Source organism: Diorhabda sublineata, chromosome 6 (assembly GCF_026230105.1).
Source record: "Diorhabda sublineata isolate icDioSubl1.1 chromosome 6, icDioSubl1.1, whole genome shotgun sequence".
In the NCBI taxonomy this organism is placed as follows: domain Eukaryota; kingdom Metazoa; phylum Arthropoda; class Insecta; order Coleoptera; family Chrysomelidae; genus Diorhabda; species Diorhabda sublineata.
The window spans coordinates 30,613,049-30,630,656 of NC_079479.1; the positions used below are offsets into that span (position 1 = coordinate 30,613,049).

Below are 17,608 nucleotides of genomic sequence, written 5' to 3' on the forward strand. Positions count from 1 at the left end.
TTTATTTAACAAAATCCTATTTTTAAGCGATAGCTATAGGTACATTTTCAAGACAAAATGTGATTACTGCAAGAGATAATAAATATACAAGAAAAAATCTTATAAACTAATAAAAAATTGACGAAAATAAAATAGAAAAGAAGAAATAACGTACAGGAATGATAAAGGCACATACGCTCAAACGTCAACAACATAACCTCACTTTTCTAGTGTAGTTTGTAGTTGCCTAACTGTCATTAATGACTTCTTTGAGTGGAAGTCTGATAGAATTTGTACGTGCTCATGAGTGTTTACATAACAAATAGGCGGCTAGATCCAAAAAAACTAAAATTTGGCAGAATATAGAGAAGAATTTTCCCATTTGAATATTCCATGACAAAACTGGTGATTAACTTCCTGATATAATCGACAATTAGGTTTTCTTATTGAATGTTTGTTTAAGTCTCTGCTCAATAAGTTCAAAAGTTAATTATATGAACCCCAATTCATTCTTCTATGTTTAAAAAATTCGTCTGGATCTATTCTGTTCATTTTAAAATGTATTGTAGTAAAGTAACTGTAGATATCACTATTCAAATTAAGGGTCTCCTATAATACATTATAAATAATTCAAAATCGTTGATCATTGCTCAAATATCTTTATATACGTGCACATCATTTTCGCGTTCAACCTGTGCACTACTTTAATCTATCTATTCTGATTGGATCTTTAATACTAACTATATGTATAAGATACCTACGAATCAGAAGCGAGTAAAGAGAGTCGGAGAGTGGTAAGCCAATGCTCTCTGTCTCTCTTCCAATAGTACAATTCTACTTACATGCCACTCTCTATTTTTAATATTACCTTTATAGAACAGCAGGAGAGTTCTTCATGTGATACTAGAGATATATTAGTAAATTGTATTATTTATAATTTCTATCATATTATATGAGACACAACACCATTCCATATCCAAAGAAATATTCCAAATACTTATATAACTTATTATATATATATATATATATATATATATATATATATATATATATATATATAATATATAACTTTGTCGCTTTGTAGTATGTTTATTAATTAAGACATTGAGTTATATTCGTTGGTGAATTGTAAGATACTGTTGTTTCTGTTTACTCATGTGTAAAATTATTTTTCGTGATAATACATTGTTTTAAGTATCACAAATAACTATTTACGGTCGTACTAAGAACCATAAAAGTGATATTTTATTTTTCTCCTTTGTTTTCAAAGGATAACATTTTGTATGGATTTTTCTCATTCAGACAAATAGATCGACTTCTAAATAAACGAAGTCCACGAATTGGTGAATTTATATTGACATTTTACTAACATGTCAAATTTAATTTAATTTAACCTCTAAATTGCTACTGTCAAGAATTTAATAGTATTTAGAGGATATGATTATTTATTTCTACTATGTAACATGACAATAAGAAATATTTAATAGCACTATGAGGCTAAAATCAAAAAAGAGGGTAATGATGAAAATGAAGAAGGTAGCGACTGCTCCTAGAAGTACATTCTTAAAAGTAGAAACCAAAGAGGATATTGTACCTAAAAATGAAGTCGAATCTGACGACGAGAAAAAAGAACAAGATGTTAAACCTTCAACAAGCATATCTACAAATCCCACTGAAGTTGAAAAAAGTCAAATTAAAATTTGTAGATTGTGTCTAGTATTTATAGACGATAAAGTTATACCACTAAGTAAAATTATTGCCATGCTACAAATTGTACTTCCAGAGGTTGTAAGTAACGTTGATCTCATAAAATGTAGATATGTATATTCAAAATGAGTATTTTAGGATCCCAATATTACCAAAGAGCCCGTTGTATGTCAAGTTTGCTCAGATTTTCTAGAAAAGGCCTCAAATTTTATGATAAACAGCTTAAATGTTGAACAGAAAATAAAAAATTATTATGAGCTAGTCAAATGTGAAGAACAAATTGATTTGTTCAGTGTATTGGAATTTGCATTTCCAAAAATTGAAATGGAAAGTGATGTAACAAAAAAACAAGAAAGTGAAGCAACAGATTCAAATTGTCTTTCTACAAACTCGGTTACTCCAACTGAGGAGAAAGGAGAAACTGAAATGACCGAAAATAAAAAACCTACGTAAGTATTATCTTATTTTGATTAATGTATCTATTGAATTATTCGAATTACATTGCAAACTGGAATTTAAAAAAATAAATAATGAAGCACAGACAAAAATTATGCTAACATATTTGAAGTGGGACTACTAATCGTTTAGTCTTTTAATTTTGTAGAAAATATTAAAAATTTTCAATCTCAATTTTTGTATTTGTTTTGCATCTAATTTTTTATTCAGTGATTTGATGTAGTACATTAACACTATCATATATATTTTAAAACTGACGCCACTAGCCCAATTTTAAACATATGTGAGAATTAGGCATTCATTGATAACTTAGTTTTGTAACTATACTCATTTGTTAAATTCACTCTTATCATTATCAATCAAAACAGTTTTACTGTAATAAAAAATAAATTAAATATTGATTATTTTATAAACTATATAGGTACTTTTTAAAATCATTTTAAAAAGGAGTACCTGATAAATAGTGTCCAATCACTAGTGACACTTTAAAAACTTCACCTTCTTAAGACCTTCCAAAGGGTTTTTATTATTGCCTGCCAACAAACTTATTCTTAATTTATTTGAAACTAATAGAAATGCATAATTCATATTTGGCAACTTCTTTCCTTTAAACTGAATACAAAATTATAAAAAACTGTCATTTTACAACAGATAAAGAATGTTCATGGTGTTAAATATTTAATATTCTGTGCCCCAATGGAGTCCCATATAAGTATTACATGAAAATATAAATATTTATTTAGAGAGTGTTTAATCTATGAAAAAAGATTTATCCAGGATATATTCAGTTAGTTTAGGTGATTTATATATATATTTTTTATAATTTCCAGTAAACTTCAAGTCCGAGCTGATTCTCATGGTATCACATACTACAACTGCCCATTATGTTCTTTTAAAACAAAATACAAATACAGTATGAAAATTCATAAAGATATGATGCATACTGATCCAGATGAAATTGTTCTTTACTATTGTGCCATGTGTACCTTTAAAACGAAACATAAACGGTACCTGGAAACTCACATGCTAGTACACAAAGACCCAGAAGACTGTGAAATGCACAAATGCAATGTTTGCAATTTCAAAACGAAATTCAAGAGTTACCTAAAAACGCACATGCTCATACATAAGAGTCCAAATGAAATACCAATGCACAAATGTGAATATTGTAGTTTTAAAACCAAACACAAAAAATACTTGGATACACATATACTCATACACATGAATCCTGATGACGTACCAATGCATTGCTGTACTATCTGTGATTTTAAAACCAAATCGAAACCATATTTGAAAACGCATATGTTGACACACAAGAAACCCGAAGAAGTTCAGATGCATCAGTGTGACGAATGCAGCTTTAAAACAAAGTTCAAATATTACTTGAATAGACATATGTTGATCCATAAGAACCCAGATGAAATTCCGATGTATCAATGTGATCAGTGTAATTTTCGAACTAGACATAAAAAATATCTGGAAACGCACAGTATGATACATAAAAATCCAGAAGAACTCACAATGTATTCCTGCAATCAGTGTGAATTTCAAACAAAATCAAAAGCTTACCTTTTTAAAACCCACATGCAAATCCACAAAAATCCCGACGAATTAGTTTTGCACAAATGTAAGTTGTGCGCATTTAAAACAAGACACAAGAGTTACCTGGAAACACACATGCTTACGCACAAAAGTCCAGAGGAAGTAACAATGCATTACTGTAAAGAATGTGACTTTCGTACAAAATTCAAGCATTACCTCAAGAGACATATGCTTGTTCATCTAGCCCCGGACGAGTGTGTCATGTACAGATGTTGGGAATGCGATTTTGAGACTAAACACAAAAATTATTTGGATACTCACATCTTGTACGTTCACAAAAGCAAAGAAGAAGTGCCCCTACATTCTTGTCAATTGTGTGATTTTCAGACCAAGTCTAAAGGATATTTGAAGACTCACATGCTGCTCCACAGGAGCCCCAACGAGGTAACTATGTATAAGTGCAAAAAATGTAAATTCAAGACTAAACATAAGAGTTATCTTAAAACGCATATGAATCATATGCACACTAGGAAGTTGTAGTTCATTTTTAATTCCATATTGAAAGTTGGTAGTTTACAAGTGAGAGTTTCTCAACCAACAACTAAATCCGTGAGCAAAAAAAATACCATGTAATCGCCATTCACTGGTAAAAAAACTGAACACGAAATTGTATTTTTTTTAATGAAATCTTCTTCAAAATGATATAAAATATTGTACTGTTAACATGTACATGAAAATTAACATAACAAGTGATAAAGCAACTCAAGCGGTCACCTTGAGTAAAGTTAGTCTGCTCTTTCCATAATTTACTGTGTCCAACAAGAGCAAAGAGAAACGTGATGAGCAGCTGGACGGTAGGAAGAAGACTTAAGGCAGTTAACCTTGAACCAAAATTGTCAGCTACCAGCTCCAAATTAATCCTACCTCACCGAGCAGCTCGTCTACCATTTGCCAGGTAACACGTTAATTGGACTGATGGACAATGGGGCTCCATGGTTTTTGGAGGTTTGGACGAGCATTCATTGGAAGCAAAAACCGAATTGGTTTTGAAACTGGTGGTGTAGCGGGGGGATTAACGAAGAACCGATACATAGAAGAAATTTTAGGGGATCATGTCGTTCCCTATGCCTAATACAGGACAATGTCCGTCCACATACTACAGGTACCGTTCGGTGGTATTTACAGGATGTCAAAATTATCGCTATTGGCCAGCGCGTAGTCCGGATTTAAATCCTATCGATCATTTATGGTATGAACTTAACCTCAAAATAGCGCTCACTGAAGAATGAGATAGCATCGAACAATGTGGAGTAAAGAAACTTATTCTATTCATAGAAAAACTATAGGATTTAAGCTTTTATTTTCTTTACTGTTAATCATAACCCGTTTTCATTGTTTAAGATTTCTTTTCGTTTGATATTTTTTCTTTTGTTAAAAAAATAACTCTATAACAACATGACCACTCTTATAAAGCCGAGATTAATGACTTTGAGATGCTAGAATCTGAAAAAGAATGGGATCTACAGATTTTCCCCTAAACTTTTGATTTTTTGCTCACGAGTTTCGTTGGTATTTCAATTTTTTATATTGGGTACTCAGAAACTCTCCCGCCAAATGCAATTTACAGTAGTAGAAGTAATTCCATGTCCTAATTCACCACAATCCAAAATTTAGGTCAGTTTTCGAGATAAGTTAATTTTTTGAGAAATTTTTAACGATACACTATAAGGTTTTTGTTTTCACTATTTTCAAGAAAAATCAGCTTTGTTTCGTTTTTAAAAAATTGAGATTTTTAACGAGACAAATACTATTAAATTGATGACCACCATTTGGTGATAGACATAAATCTAATCGTTTACTGTAAGGATTGTCCAACCATTCAAAAGACTTTTCTATAGATTAATACAATTTTGTTATGGAAGAGATTAAAATCACATGGATTGAAATGGGGCAATTTGACAGGCCGGTTGCCTGTTCCTTCTCGTCTTAAACCAAAGAAAAATACAAAAGTATGAAATATTTCGTTCTGTGATAAATGTGACTAAATAATTTTAGTTTAAATTTATATTTGTGCAGCTATTAATTCTTTGCAATGTTTAAACTCTAATTATCTATATTTACTTTTTTTAAATATTTCTTATTCCTTCAAAAATAAAAATTAGATTAAGAACTTTATATAAATAGATAAAAAATTATGTCAGTTAGACAAGAAGGATACAAATATGTTCAACAAAAGGAAGGTAAAACAAATCCATTATTATTTATCATAGTGTTAGGAGAAAGAATAAAAAGAAAAAAAACAAAGTCTGGAAAATAATAGGTAGAAGATGAAAACATTTTGAATTCAAACTTAAAAGTATACAGATAATGAATATGAAAATAAACGAATACAAGACTGACAATGTTAATATGTCGAAAGGAGAAGAAACAAAAATAAAACAGGTTAAGAATTTTAATTATTCTGGCATGTCATTACACAAGATGGAAGATTAGTACAAGAGAGGTCTGGAGCAACTGGAAGATTATTCAATGCGATTAAGACACAATTTTTAGTTTTTAGTAGATGGACATAATAAAAAAATATGGTAGGGAAAACGAGGAATATGATGACAGAAACAAAAAACCAAAAAACAGGATAGGAAAGAATGGAAACAGCTGTGGAAAGAGGACTTAACACTAACAACTGGAAAGGTGGACATACAGGATTAAGTAATATAATATAGCTAACAAAGGTAAATTATACATCAAATTGGATCAAGTTCTGTCTAATGAAATTTCTTTCCACAAAAACAATTGTTTCCTTACATAAATCAATTGAATTTAATTTTAATATTTTTCTTTCATTGTAAAATTTTCTTTTAAATCTATATTTTTATCAAAATGTAATTATGGGGTTGAAACCCAACTACCGAAGGTGAAAATTGCCATAAATTACCCCAATTCCTTGGTGAATCGTTATTTTTTAACCAGCGGAAACTAAAACACTGCGTTGTTACTCTTATTATACAGTGACATAAAAGACTTTTAAACACCTCTCATTACATCTTTTAAAGTACTCAACAGGAATAATGATTTTAAGTTAATGGTACTGAATAAAATAAATGAGGTAATAATATTTGGTATCTTCTATGTCATTGTACTATTTTTAAATTACCTAAAGTACTAGAATTGTACGAATCGTCATCATCAAACAAGCATTATTTTATTAAAAAATGTCATTTATAAAAAATATTTTTGTTTAAAGTTCACTGATTTACCGATACAATGTCTTCTAATTCAACCATTTGGTGGTAAAAAGTGACACTAATAAGGTACTCGCATTTTTTGAAAAGTGTTTTTTGTTCTTGATATGAAATAATGTCAGAAGTAAATATTTAATTGAAAATCGCGAAAATTTCAAATTTTCAACTACATGAGAAAACGATTTTCATTGGTTTTTACTTGTGACGTCATAGCTTTATTAAAAACATTTGTTGTCTGCTTGATGATCTCGAGGTTATTGTTGCCGGCAACGTAGCGTGTGCTGTTATAATACAGTTTTTATTTATTGGTTACGTATAAATAAAACATTTTTCTATATATAAGAATAAAGTGATGAACTTTTATAGGTCAAGTTCTTACAGTATTACATAATCGCGTTAAAAATTGAAAACATAATAAATTTAATTATACCTCGCAGGATAGTCAAAACGACCAACACTTTCAAACCAATTTTGTTGTAGTACATTCGAATTTCTTGGCATCATCAGGTGTTTTAATCGTGGTATTTTTACATCCGGGCTCAAAACACGATTTATATACCATTTTTTCATTTTAATCAAAGTTTTATAATTATAATTCGTATTTACTTTGTATCATATGCTGAGTGTTTATTTTATACCTATGACTTCACGCAATACGGCGACTTTACTGAAATGTTTGAACTACCTACAAAATTTTTGAATTTCCAATACTTTTTTTCCTTATAAATATTGATCAAAGAATTAAAATATAAACTATTCAAAACTATTTTTTTCTCAAACCATTCAAGTACCCTATTTAAAATCTACATGGACAGTACCTTATATTGTTTAATTTCAAATACCGCTTATATCAGCTAATTCAATTTGCCATTTAAAAAATTAGAATTTTGTGTGTTGCTATTATAATGTAGTACTAAATATGTATGTGTGATAATTTGATTTTCGTTGTGCCATATTTTTATATTTTTTTAATTTATGTACAAAATATATAAACAACGTTGAAAATTTTTAATTGTTTAGAACAATGTAGAACTATATTGGATATTTATTTAAAGCGTTTTATATGTATTGTATGTCGTGTATGTTTTTTTTTATTTTAATAAAATGATTATAAATTTGAAATATTTTTTTAAACACCTTCAATTTTAAACTAAACTCCAAACAGGTAAAATGTTGAGACAAAGCCGCTATACAGCTCGCTTCGACGCGACCAAGTTAACTGAAGTTTAAGGGCTCTGTTACCTCCGAAGAATCCAAGGGTATCATAGAGAAGGAGCTTCGGCCAGTTTTTTTAAAACTTGGCACAATGATAGTTTCAAGCAAGCAAATGAAAAGTCTCAATGGGTCGTCAATTAAGGCAAGATGAAATAGTTCCAGTCACTTAAGAACAAGTTGAACATTCCTGATCATAACATTTACTTCATAGGCTATTTTCGATAGTAGGATGTGATTTTGGAGCTTTATGGCATTTAAGACTTTAAAACAGCTTTCTTTGAATTATGATCGTACCAAGTTTAAAAAAATTCGCCGAAACCAATTCTCCTCCTTCCAGAGTACCCTCGGACACTTCAGGGGTAGTTTTGAGGAGGTTTTGGGGTTTCGAGTCCAAGGAGACTTTTTATCAGTTTGCTTCCAACTATCATTCTGTCAAGTTACAGACCTCTCCTTGGACTCTTTAAGGGGAAGTTCTGGGGTTTCGTGCCGATTGAGATTTTGAATCAGCATGATTGATCATTATATATATAGCGTAGAACTTGTGATAAATATCTTCTGGTATAATAAATATAAACATATTAATTTTGATGTTTTATTGAATACACATGGAATGTAAATTATATAGTTGTTGAAAAATTACACCTATATAACATATTTGTTCAAAACATTTTAAATCTGTGTTGTGTTTTAAATTCTGAATGAGAAATATAGTAAACCAAAAAATGTTTTGACAATATTTACAAACCACAGTTAAATAAGCACTAAATAATAATCATGGATCAGTAAGATCATTTTTAGGGGAAGTAAATGATTTGAAAATAATTAAAGTTACAACTGCAACCACGGTATTACTTCCCACATTGTGAACATGCCTTAATAAATATATAAAGAATCGTAACAAGTTATGCAATAAAGAAAAAGTAATTACAATATATTGAGCTTATAAATTGATCTGTTAATTTGGAATAACAGCATGCTTAACAGGGAAAACCAATCAGTTTACATAAAAATATATAAATAAAATAATACAAAAATATATAAAATATTAGTTTTTCTTATATTCGATCCTCTCAACTTTAACATCTTCTCCAACTAATTGGTACACATAGGTTACAACCGTTGTGTTTTGTATATCCATTAATACAAAGGATGGTGTTATCGAACTATAAAAATTAAAATCAATCAGTAAATTTCCAATTCCAACATTATATTTCAATTTTATGATTTCCAATATATATTTTGATAAATGTTTTAATGAATCCTTTTGAAGTAACATTTTTTTGATAACACCACAGTAGGAAAAAATTTGTAAGTTTGACAAAGATCTTTCATTCGATAAAGAATTGAAAGACACTTCGTTCCAAACATTCAATCTAATATTTACTTCATAAATAAATATAAATTCCAAAAACTACAAATAATTTTTTACTCTTAGAATTTGACCCGTTCATAAATCCAAACAATATGTTGACCTTCAGATAAAATGGATCTAGTTTTTAACTTACTGCTCTTCCTTAATACTCGGTAGTAATTTGAGCAAGTATATTTTATATATTGAAGTCAAACTGATTCAATGATTCATTTCTTTTAAAAGTAAAATTAACAGCAAAAAACTGTAGTGGAAGAGCTACAGAAATGTGAAAGAATATATAGAATTCAAAAATTGCTTATCTATATCAAGTTTACATTTAAGATCCACATATAATTCAAATTAAGTAAATTTACAAATTACATGTGGATCTCATGACTGTAAATGTGTTTTTCGTTACTAATTGAACAAGTATTTCCAATACCAACATCCCTCAGATTGTTATCTACCTATAACTTTCAAAAACACCTACCTCTTTGTTTCAGCTCAATCCTTCAATTATTTTGTGCATGAGTCAATTTTTGAATATGCATGTTTTTTCGTTAATAAATGAACAAGTTTAAAACCTCGTATTTCCAATACTGTAAGATCAAATGTATTCATGAATACTTACGTTTCTAATGCATTATATGCTCCTGTTGCTGATCCAGGATTAATATAAAATTTATTCTCATGTTCATATGCTTCAAACTTATGAGTATGGCCCGATATTAAAATATCTACATCTAATTGTCTTTGAATCAATGCTATGGATTCTGGATCTCCCCATGGTACTACTTGATGCCCATGAGATAATCCTATTCTAAATTGGCCAACTGTTACTACTTTTTGCTCAGGATAATTTAAATTCTACAATTACATTTTGAATAATAAAGATTTGATTCATCCACTGACTTTTTTGTCTACAACTTTGCTCGTTTTTTTATTTTTTTAGACGAAACATAATATCAAGTAGCTAAATTGGAATATCATGTTTATAAACTTACATCATCAAAATCGCCTCGTACAACATGCACATCGCTAGCTAATGTTTTTAAATAATCATAGGATTCTTTCGTACATAAATTACCAGTACATAAAATGTGTTGTATCCGCCCTGGGACCAATAATTTTTTAAATTTTGCAGGTAAACTACTGCATCGATGAGGTATATGTAGATCACCCAATACTAACACAAGCTACAAAAAAAAAGATGTAAAATTTATTAATAAAATAATGTCATTAGTTACCATTATGATAATATAAAAATAATTCTTAATTATAAATCTTTAAACAAATGACTCCCCCTACTTTACAATCAAATACAATTATGTATTTCTACGTTAATTTGTACATATTTAGTAATACAGCGTTGCCAGAAATTTTTGACGACCTTCCTTGAAATGAGACTTAAAATTACTTTAACGCTAGCTAATGCATGAGCATATAAAGCCCCGAGTACAAAACTATTTAATCTCTTCAATTTTATATATGGAATTAAATGAACGTAAGAAAATATAGATTAAGACTAACAAAAAAAATAATAAAAGACAAGGAAAATTTTTAATTAATAAAATATTTTTAACTTGGGCCCAATTTCACTGCCTAGGGTAAAGCTGGAGATTAAACTACGATTTGAACTCTAGTTAAAACCAAGAATAGTAAGATTGCTCTTTTGCAGATGACAGTAGACAGACATTTTTCTGTCAGATGTCATAATGTTTCCAATATTTGTTTTAAAGTTGAATTATTTAAGAAAGTTATCTGACAATAAAGTAATACTTTTGCTTAACCTTGAGAAAAGATACAAGGAAATGTTTTCGAAAGAAACACAACAGATTTTTTAAAAAGTTGGACAATTTAAAGATTCCCTCTAGAACGAATATTTTTTCGTTTTCTCGGCGCGTCGACAATGTTGATAATTCCTTCATGATCATTCGTTGAGTTCATCGAATATAAAGTGCAAATCTTCAATAGTTTTACCAAAACCCTTTGTAATATTGTAGAAATATATACAATATAAATAAGTTAGGTTCAGATCCTCCATTTCATGTTAAACTTAAGTTTACACCATCCCCAGACCTTCGCTAACATACAAACCGTAGTTTGTCGGTAAATGCCATCTATAATACATAAAAAAGCCGATCTCTGTAGTTTAAAGTGACGTTTGAGATTTAAACTTGTAAAATTGGACCTTATATGACCTATTATGTATTGAAAAATATTAGTTAGGTTGTACTCTGGGTAGTCTTGTTATTAGGTTCAACAACGTATTTTACTAAAAAACTAATATATGAACGACTTTAAATAAAAATTAAAATAACACTTACAAAATAATCATTTCATTACTAACGATAGTGAAATAACAACAATGGCATTTCTTAGTTTATTTTGTTACCTAAATATACAATTTTGACTTCAATCCTTCAGTAGTAGAAACTTTAATTGAAAGTCCTTCATATTAAAGGGAATATTTTATGGAGCCGACAACAGTGTACTTAACGTCATACGTCGAAAATTTATGTCAAAATATCACAAACATACGCTCCTTAGAAATAAGTAAAGTATTCTAAAGTTATAGAAATTGTAATTACTCTGTCTCATGTAAATTAACCTTCTACAAGCTAAACATGCTATGAGCTTGAGCTCTTAGCATGTTTAAAAAAATCAAAAACCCCATGAATTAATAATTATCTATGACTAAATTTTTGTTTTTCAGTTTTGTACATGTATTATGAATTAAAATATTGCTACTTCGAAAACTAGTTTCAAATTAATTATCAAAAATTCCAAAACCTTTTTATATTCACAGTTCTTAGGTGTGGGCGACCGTTGAGCACATAGGCCTGTTGTGCTCCACTTGATGTTACCAAAGTTCGATGTCCTTTGAGAAGCCGATCAGGCGCTTTGGCTTGAACCCTTTGATGTCGTTAGGCAGGATCTTTATATATTGTTCTAGTCAATTTACTAGTGCTTTAACTGTTGGATCCGCTATTCCAAATTTGGAAAAATACAACAGATTAATAATTAGCGACCTTGTAAAACGACTTTCATTAAAACATTTTTCGATTTTTGTCCGAGTTTTTCGGAAAATGAGCCACTGTGTACCGTTCAAAATTATTTAAATAAATAAGTAAAACATTACAATATTTTTTCTAGGCTTTATTTTATAAATAATTAGCTTAACAATAAAAATGTACATATATTTTGTAAAAGGAAAATATTTCTCATGATATAACAGCAGTTTTGATAAAACTATTTATATATAATTTTAATAATCTTAAATATGTTTTAATAACAAAATACAGGAGATGTTAAACAATGTAATTTGGGTCTGGTTGCCAAAAACAGATCATATGCAACATCAATGCAAACATAATCAACAGGACAGTTCGACTATCTCAGTAACTCAATGTAATATTTTATCAAATGTAACACATGTAAAAGTTATATTATTTGGTACTGCTCTGAAAACTATAGTATAAAATACTTGGTTCTTTGAGATCACAATTAACCAGGTTTCACTGTATATAAAAAAAATCATGATTTCCAAAACACCGACTATAATGGAATCAATTTGTATAAACAAAAATGGCAAAAACTAATAACCAACACTGCTTAAATGTTTTCACTGAATCCTGTCTATAAATGCTTCATAACGGAACGAAAAAAAAAGACTGAAATCCTTCCCTTTTGTAAAAGAAGCTATTTAATAATCAACCAAAAAATCGAAGTTTACTTTACATCGATTGGACTAGTAACATAACTTCAGGTTTGAGATAAGCTGTGTTACCAATAGCTTTGAGATCTTCTTCGACGGTGGGATCCCACTGGAATAAAAGAATAGTGGCGGGGACTAGACGGAGATCCACTAACGTACTTTTTTTGTCACCTTCATTCAGTTTGTGACCAGTAGGGAGAGTGAGAAGGAAGGGTAAACCTTCATGTTCCAGATTTTCTTGAACAAATTCCAATACCTCAGAGTACTTTTCATAAACGGAAAATGTCCCCTGAAATTACATAAACTATTGAAGCCTGTACATTAGCATATGTTTTTCCAAATAAATTCTTAGATGTGTAATACCAACCTGCAGATACAGTCCATCGGGAAACCTAATTCTGATAAGACAAAATTTATATTTTCTGATTTCTCGAATTTCGTCTTTCTCTCTCATTGCTTTAGTTCTTAATTGCATTTGCTTCTCGACCTGTTCAGACCTAAAAGCATGAGTTAATGTACCCAAAAGTTTAACACAACAGTATAACACTCACTTTTGTTGCCTTTCTTTTTTCAATTCTTCAACAGTTAAAGCATAGAATTCTTGTGGCAATTCTATTCTATTTGCTGCTTGAGCTGGAGACAAAACTTGAAGATTTCTATCAATTTCCAGCTCAACTCTTTCTTCTGCTTTTAACGTATCTCTTAAAAACTACAAATAAAATAGTAATTACAAAATATAACATTGCCACTTGTCTCAATTACCTGTAACGTCTCCAACCCATCAATATTCTCTTTTGACCATACTAAGAATTCTTCAGGTGTTCCATTATGTTCTAATTCTTGTTGTCTAAAACCAGCTGCTTCTAGAAATTCTATAGCACCCAAAACTGGTAACACTTTATCACAAAAAGTCGCATTGGAGCATCTAATTTTATGAAATTTGGTTTCTTCTGGGTTTGCTATTATGTTGTCCAAATATCTCACTAATATATTCACACAATCAGTGATCTGAAATACAATAGCCAAAAATATTGGAAATAAATTATAATTGTTACACAGTACCTTTGTTCTAACATAATTGCAAGAATATATTATCAATACAGATGTCATTCCCTTTTCTTCTTCAAGAGTTTTAAACAAAAACTCTTTAATTTTCACTTTCCATTCTTCTTTGGTCAATATTTCATCACTAATTAATGGACATTTGTAGAATACACCTAACAAAAAAAACACAAATCTTTTAAACCCATGCTAGAATGTACTGTCTATATGTTATTACATAGTTTCAAAACCTTGTATGATGCTTTTTTTTACATTACAATCACACCATCAATTTTTTTATGAAAACATCTGTCAACACCTCATTTAAGGAAGTCTTCTACCATCCTTTGATTGCTTCTCACTGTACCATGAGCTTTTTATAATATTCATTTCATACATTATGTTGTTAGTTTGAGTTTAGGTACATGATACAACATTATATCACAAAATCAATGAAATAACTTCACAAATTAATTTGAAGCTTATATAGATTTATATTAGAGTAATTCATAGTGGAATATTTGGCAGCCATGGAGCGTTAAGCATGTAAACCTTCTGCCACTTGAAATTACCAAGGCCTATTTGCCTTTTAGAAGTCAACTAGAACATTTTAACATCAGTAGGTAAGCTGCGAGGCTTGCCCAAGTACACCACAAAATTTTTCATCTTGAAAATATATAGTTACAAGCTACAATTCTAATCCAAATAACGTCGAGTAATTTTCACTTACCTTTCACTGCTAAATGTTGAGAACACTCTATTTCATCCCCAACTTTTGTAGAAGATCTTGGTACCTGTGGTTCATCTTTATTTTTACTTTCTGCCTCAAGTTCTCTTCTCACTTTAGCTTGTATAGCTGCGAATGATGTATTGAAAGCAGTATCTTTCTTCTGGGCCTGAAGTCTAGCCATTGCAGCTTCCGCCGCTTGTCTTGCGGCATCACTAGGTGCCACATTACTCGGAGCATATGAACTTTTATTTTGTTTACTGGGACCTATTACTGTAGTCGATGAATCACTCAATTTATGTCCTGGACCAGCTAACTTAAATTTAGCGTCTGCCTTTTTTTTGGCAAAGAATTTTTTTATTTTGTCTGCCATATTTTTATACTAGATTTTTAAATTCGTGGTGTATGTTCTTTTGGTAGTTTTAACTTCGATACACTGGCTTTTAATTCTTCAATTTCTCGTAAAGTAGCTGTCAAAAATTATATTGTCATTTCCGTTTGAAACATTTAAGAAAATACTTACGGTTGATCATGAACCTTTCGCATATAGATTCTCCGTAACGTTTCCAGATTATTAAAATCAATATTAAATTTAATAATATCAAACCACATAAAATATGAAATAATTTCCACTGAAAATCGTCAAAGATATCCCCAAATACTTCGAAGTGTGTAACAGTTTTTGTATCGCTTATGAATTCGAAGAAATCTTTTGTAAACGAAACAATGCGATTCCAATAAAATTCAATCGCCTTAGACAGCGATAAATCCTCTAAATAATTTAAAAAGAAAGATACCATCACTTAGACCTAATCACGCAATTAGTTTGCACTCACAGATGATTTTGACGTACACTATGACAGCTGACAGATTTCGAAATCATAGAACTGTATGCTTTAAGAGTAATTTGGATCCGTTAAGTTTTTGAAAGTGATCAGATATCGGGTTGATTTGTTTTCTTGAACATCATAAGTAAAGGGTTCAGTGTTTCATGTATATTAATTTGATTATATCTTAGAGTACATCCTGCATTATCCACGTAAACTTCAAGTTCATAACAAAGAAAAGTCAACCTAAACATAAATAAGTAAAGATATTTTGAAAAAAATTTCTGGCCTCACAAAAATTTGAAACAGCCTTCCTCAGAGTTTAAAAACATTATTTTCGTTAAATTTGAAACGAAAACCAAATAGAATTTACGTTAGTAACACGTTAAACATGAAAGTAATACCGGTTTTTAGTACAACAAATAAATTTCTAGTTGATGACTAATATTGATTCATAGATAAACCGGTACTATAGGTAATTTTCAAATTAGTCATTACGGTGGCGCACATCTATCGGTGTGTATTAGATGTACAAATCTCAGTTTCTCTCGAGATACGGTTGAGGTCGGTTGCGTCGATTGATTTGTTGTTAAGAACGATGGTGAACCGATTTATAATTTCATTGAAAATATTTTGTGTTGTTAGTTGGATTTAAGGATTTTCTTCAGGAAATAGGTGAGTCTTTAAGCTTTCCATTTTTTATTAACGAAAATTATACGTTATAAATTAAATTTAAATTTTATTTTAAGACAATTTAAGTACTTTTTAAATTAGAAGTAAGACTTGCGCTCTGATTAGCAATTGTTTACATTCAATTTGCTTTGTAACTGCACTTTGATTTCCTTTCTCTATTTTCTTTTAGCTCAAACTCATTTCTTCTAGTTTTATTTGTTTTTATTTTACTATTTCTTTTTAATCAATCCACAAATTTTCTTCTTTTCTCTTGCTTCTCTCCCATTTTATATTTTCAATAATTCGTTACTTACCAATTATCTTTTTCATGGTCATTGGTATTTTATATTACTTATTACCTATTATTTGTTTTCAATTTACTATAACTTCCACAACACTTGATCAAATTCTTGATCATTTTGACTTAGTATATACAACGTTTTCCTGTAAATAATAATTAATATTACTCTCATGACAATAACAATGTTATTCAGTTTTCAAAAACATTACAATTTCTTAAATTTACGTTCAGCATGTGTATGGTTTATAGTTTCTTCGTTGTAATTATTCTATTTCTATCAGTTGGCTTTTCTTGTATTTCAGTATTTGATACAAACATTATTTATTTAATAACGTTTTAACCTTCATCCTTCAATTATTTTCTAAACTGAAATGTATTAATGATTTTTTTATTCATTATAAATTGAATTTTGTATAATTTTAATTTTTTTATACCATTTTATTACCTCTTGTATATTATAATACATATATGCGTGCATGGTGTATAAAATGTTTTATAATCTGTTCTTTTTCAATTATTGACTGTTATTGTTCTTTTTTATCATAATTGTGGGACCTACTATTAATATTCCTGCCTCACTATTCTCTTATATTTTTTTTATTTAAATGAGTGAATTATTCATCAGCTTCTGTGATTTTCCATTTCTTTCTCGTTCAACTAATTGTATTTATAAAATTATTTTCATTTTTTTACTTATTTTTTCTAAAATTGTCTTGTCTATCTTCTAACTCATTGTCCATGTCTTCATTTATATTCTTGATGCTCTCATCAATTTTTTTACCAATTATCTTTCTCCTTTGTTTTCATATCCTTATCTATTATCTAATTTA

The 17,608-nt window shown here is 29.6% G+C and overlaps 3 protein-coding genes across 3 annotated transcripts; 1 reads left to right on the forward strand and 2 right to left on the reverse strand.

Annotated features, from left to right (window-relative positions):
* Window positions 1-1,059: 1,059 nt before the first annotated feature.
* LOC130445233 (zinc finger protein 142-like) lies at window positions 1,060-8,048 on the forward strand. Its single transcript, XM_056780783.1, has 3 exons — window positions 1,060-1,767; window positions 1,825-2,135; window positions 2,973-8,048. The coding sequence occupies exons 1-3, from the start codon at window positions 1,471-1,473 to the stop codon at window positions 4,222-4,224; spliced, it is 1,860 nt and encodes a 619-aa protein (XP_056636761.1). The 5' UTR covers window positions 1,060-1,470; the 3' UTR covers window positions 4,225-8,048.
* LOC130445234 (vacuolar protein sorting-associated protein 29) lies at window positions 8,011-11,182 on the reverse strand. The gene is made up of 4 exons (XM_056780785.1): window positions 10,740-11,182; window positions 10,497-10,688; window positions 10,124-10,359; window positions 8,011-9,304 (listed from the first exon to the last, which is right to left on the reverse strand). Exons 1-4 carry the CDS (start codon window positions 10,740-10,742, stop codon window positions 9,187-9,189), a joined length of 549 nt encoding a protein of 182 aa, XP_056636763.1. The 5' UTR covers window positions 10,743-11,182; the 3' UTR covers window positions 8,011-9,186.
* A 1,447-nt stretch (window positions 11,183-12,629) lies between these two features.
* LOC130445062 (UBX domain-containing protein 6) lies at window positions 12,630-15,816 on the reverse strand. Its single transcript, XM_056780552.1, has 7 exons — window positions 15,502-15,816; window positions 14,982-15,448; window positions 14,273-14,427; window positions 13,973-14,218; window positions 13,762-13,919; window positions 13,578-13,707; window positions 12,630-13,499 (listed from the first exon to the last, which is right to left on the reverse strand). The coding sequence occupies exons 2-7, from the start codon at window positions 15,349-15,351 to the stop codon at window positions 13,230-13,232; spliced, it is 1,329 nt and encodes a 442-aa protein (XP_056636530.1). The 5' UTR covers window positions 15,352-15,448; window positions 15,502-15,816; the 3' UTR covers window positions 12,630-13,229.
* Between the last annotated feature and the right edge of the window lie 1,792 nt (window positions 15,817-17,608).

What these genes read in the sequence shown, in the direction of transcription:
- LOC130445233 (XM_056780783.1), top strand. Translation starts at nt 1,471, where the DNA reads ATGAGGCTAAAATCAAAAAAGAGGGTAATGATGAAAATGAAGAAGGTA. An exon ending in AAATTGTACTTCCAGAGGTT is followed by an intron (nt 1,768 to 1,824) that starts GTAAGTAACGTT and finishes TGAGTATTTTAG; the next exon opens with GATCCCAATATTACCAAAGA. An exon ending in ACCGAAAATAAAAAACCTAC is followed by an intron (nt 2,136 to 2,972) that starts GTAAGTATTATC and finishes TATAATTTCCAG; the next exon opens with TAAACTTCAAGTCCGAGCTG.
- LOC130445234 (XM_056780785.1), bottom strand. An exon ending in TACGAGGCGATTTTGATGAT is followed by an intron (nt 10,360 to 10,496) that starts GTAAGTTTATAA and finishes ATGTAATTGTAG; the next exon opens with AATTTAAATTATCCTGAGCA. An exon ending in GCATATAATGCATTAGAAAC is followed by an intron (nt 9,305 to 10,123) that starts GTAAGTATTCAT and finishes TAATTTTTATAG; the next exon opens with TTCGATAACACCATCCTTTG.
- LOC130445062 (XM_056780552.1), bottom strand. Translation starts at nt 15,351, where the DNA reads ATGGCAGACAAAATAAAAAAATTCTTTGCCAAAAAAAAGGCAGACGCT. An exon ending in GCAATTATGTTAGAACAAAG is followed by an intron (nt 14,219 to 14,272) that starts GTACTGTGTAAC and finishes ATTGTATTTCAG; the next exon opens with ATCACTGATTGTGTGAATAT. An exon ending in ATGGGTTGGAGACGTTACAG is followed by an intron (nt 13,920 to 13,972) that starts GTAATTGAGACA and finishes TTTTATTTGTAG; the next exon opens with TTTTTAAGAGATACGTTAAA.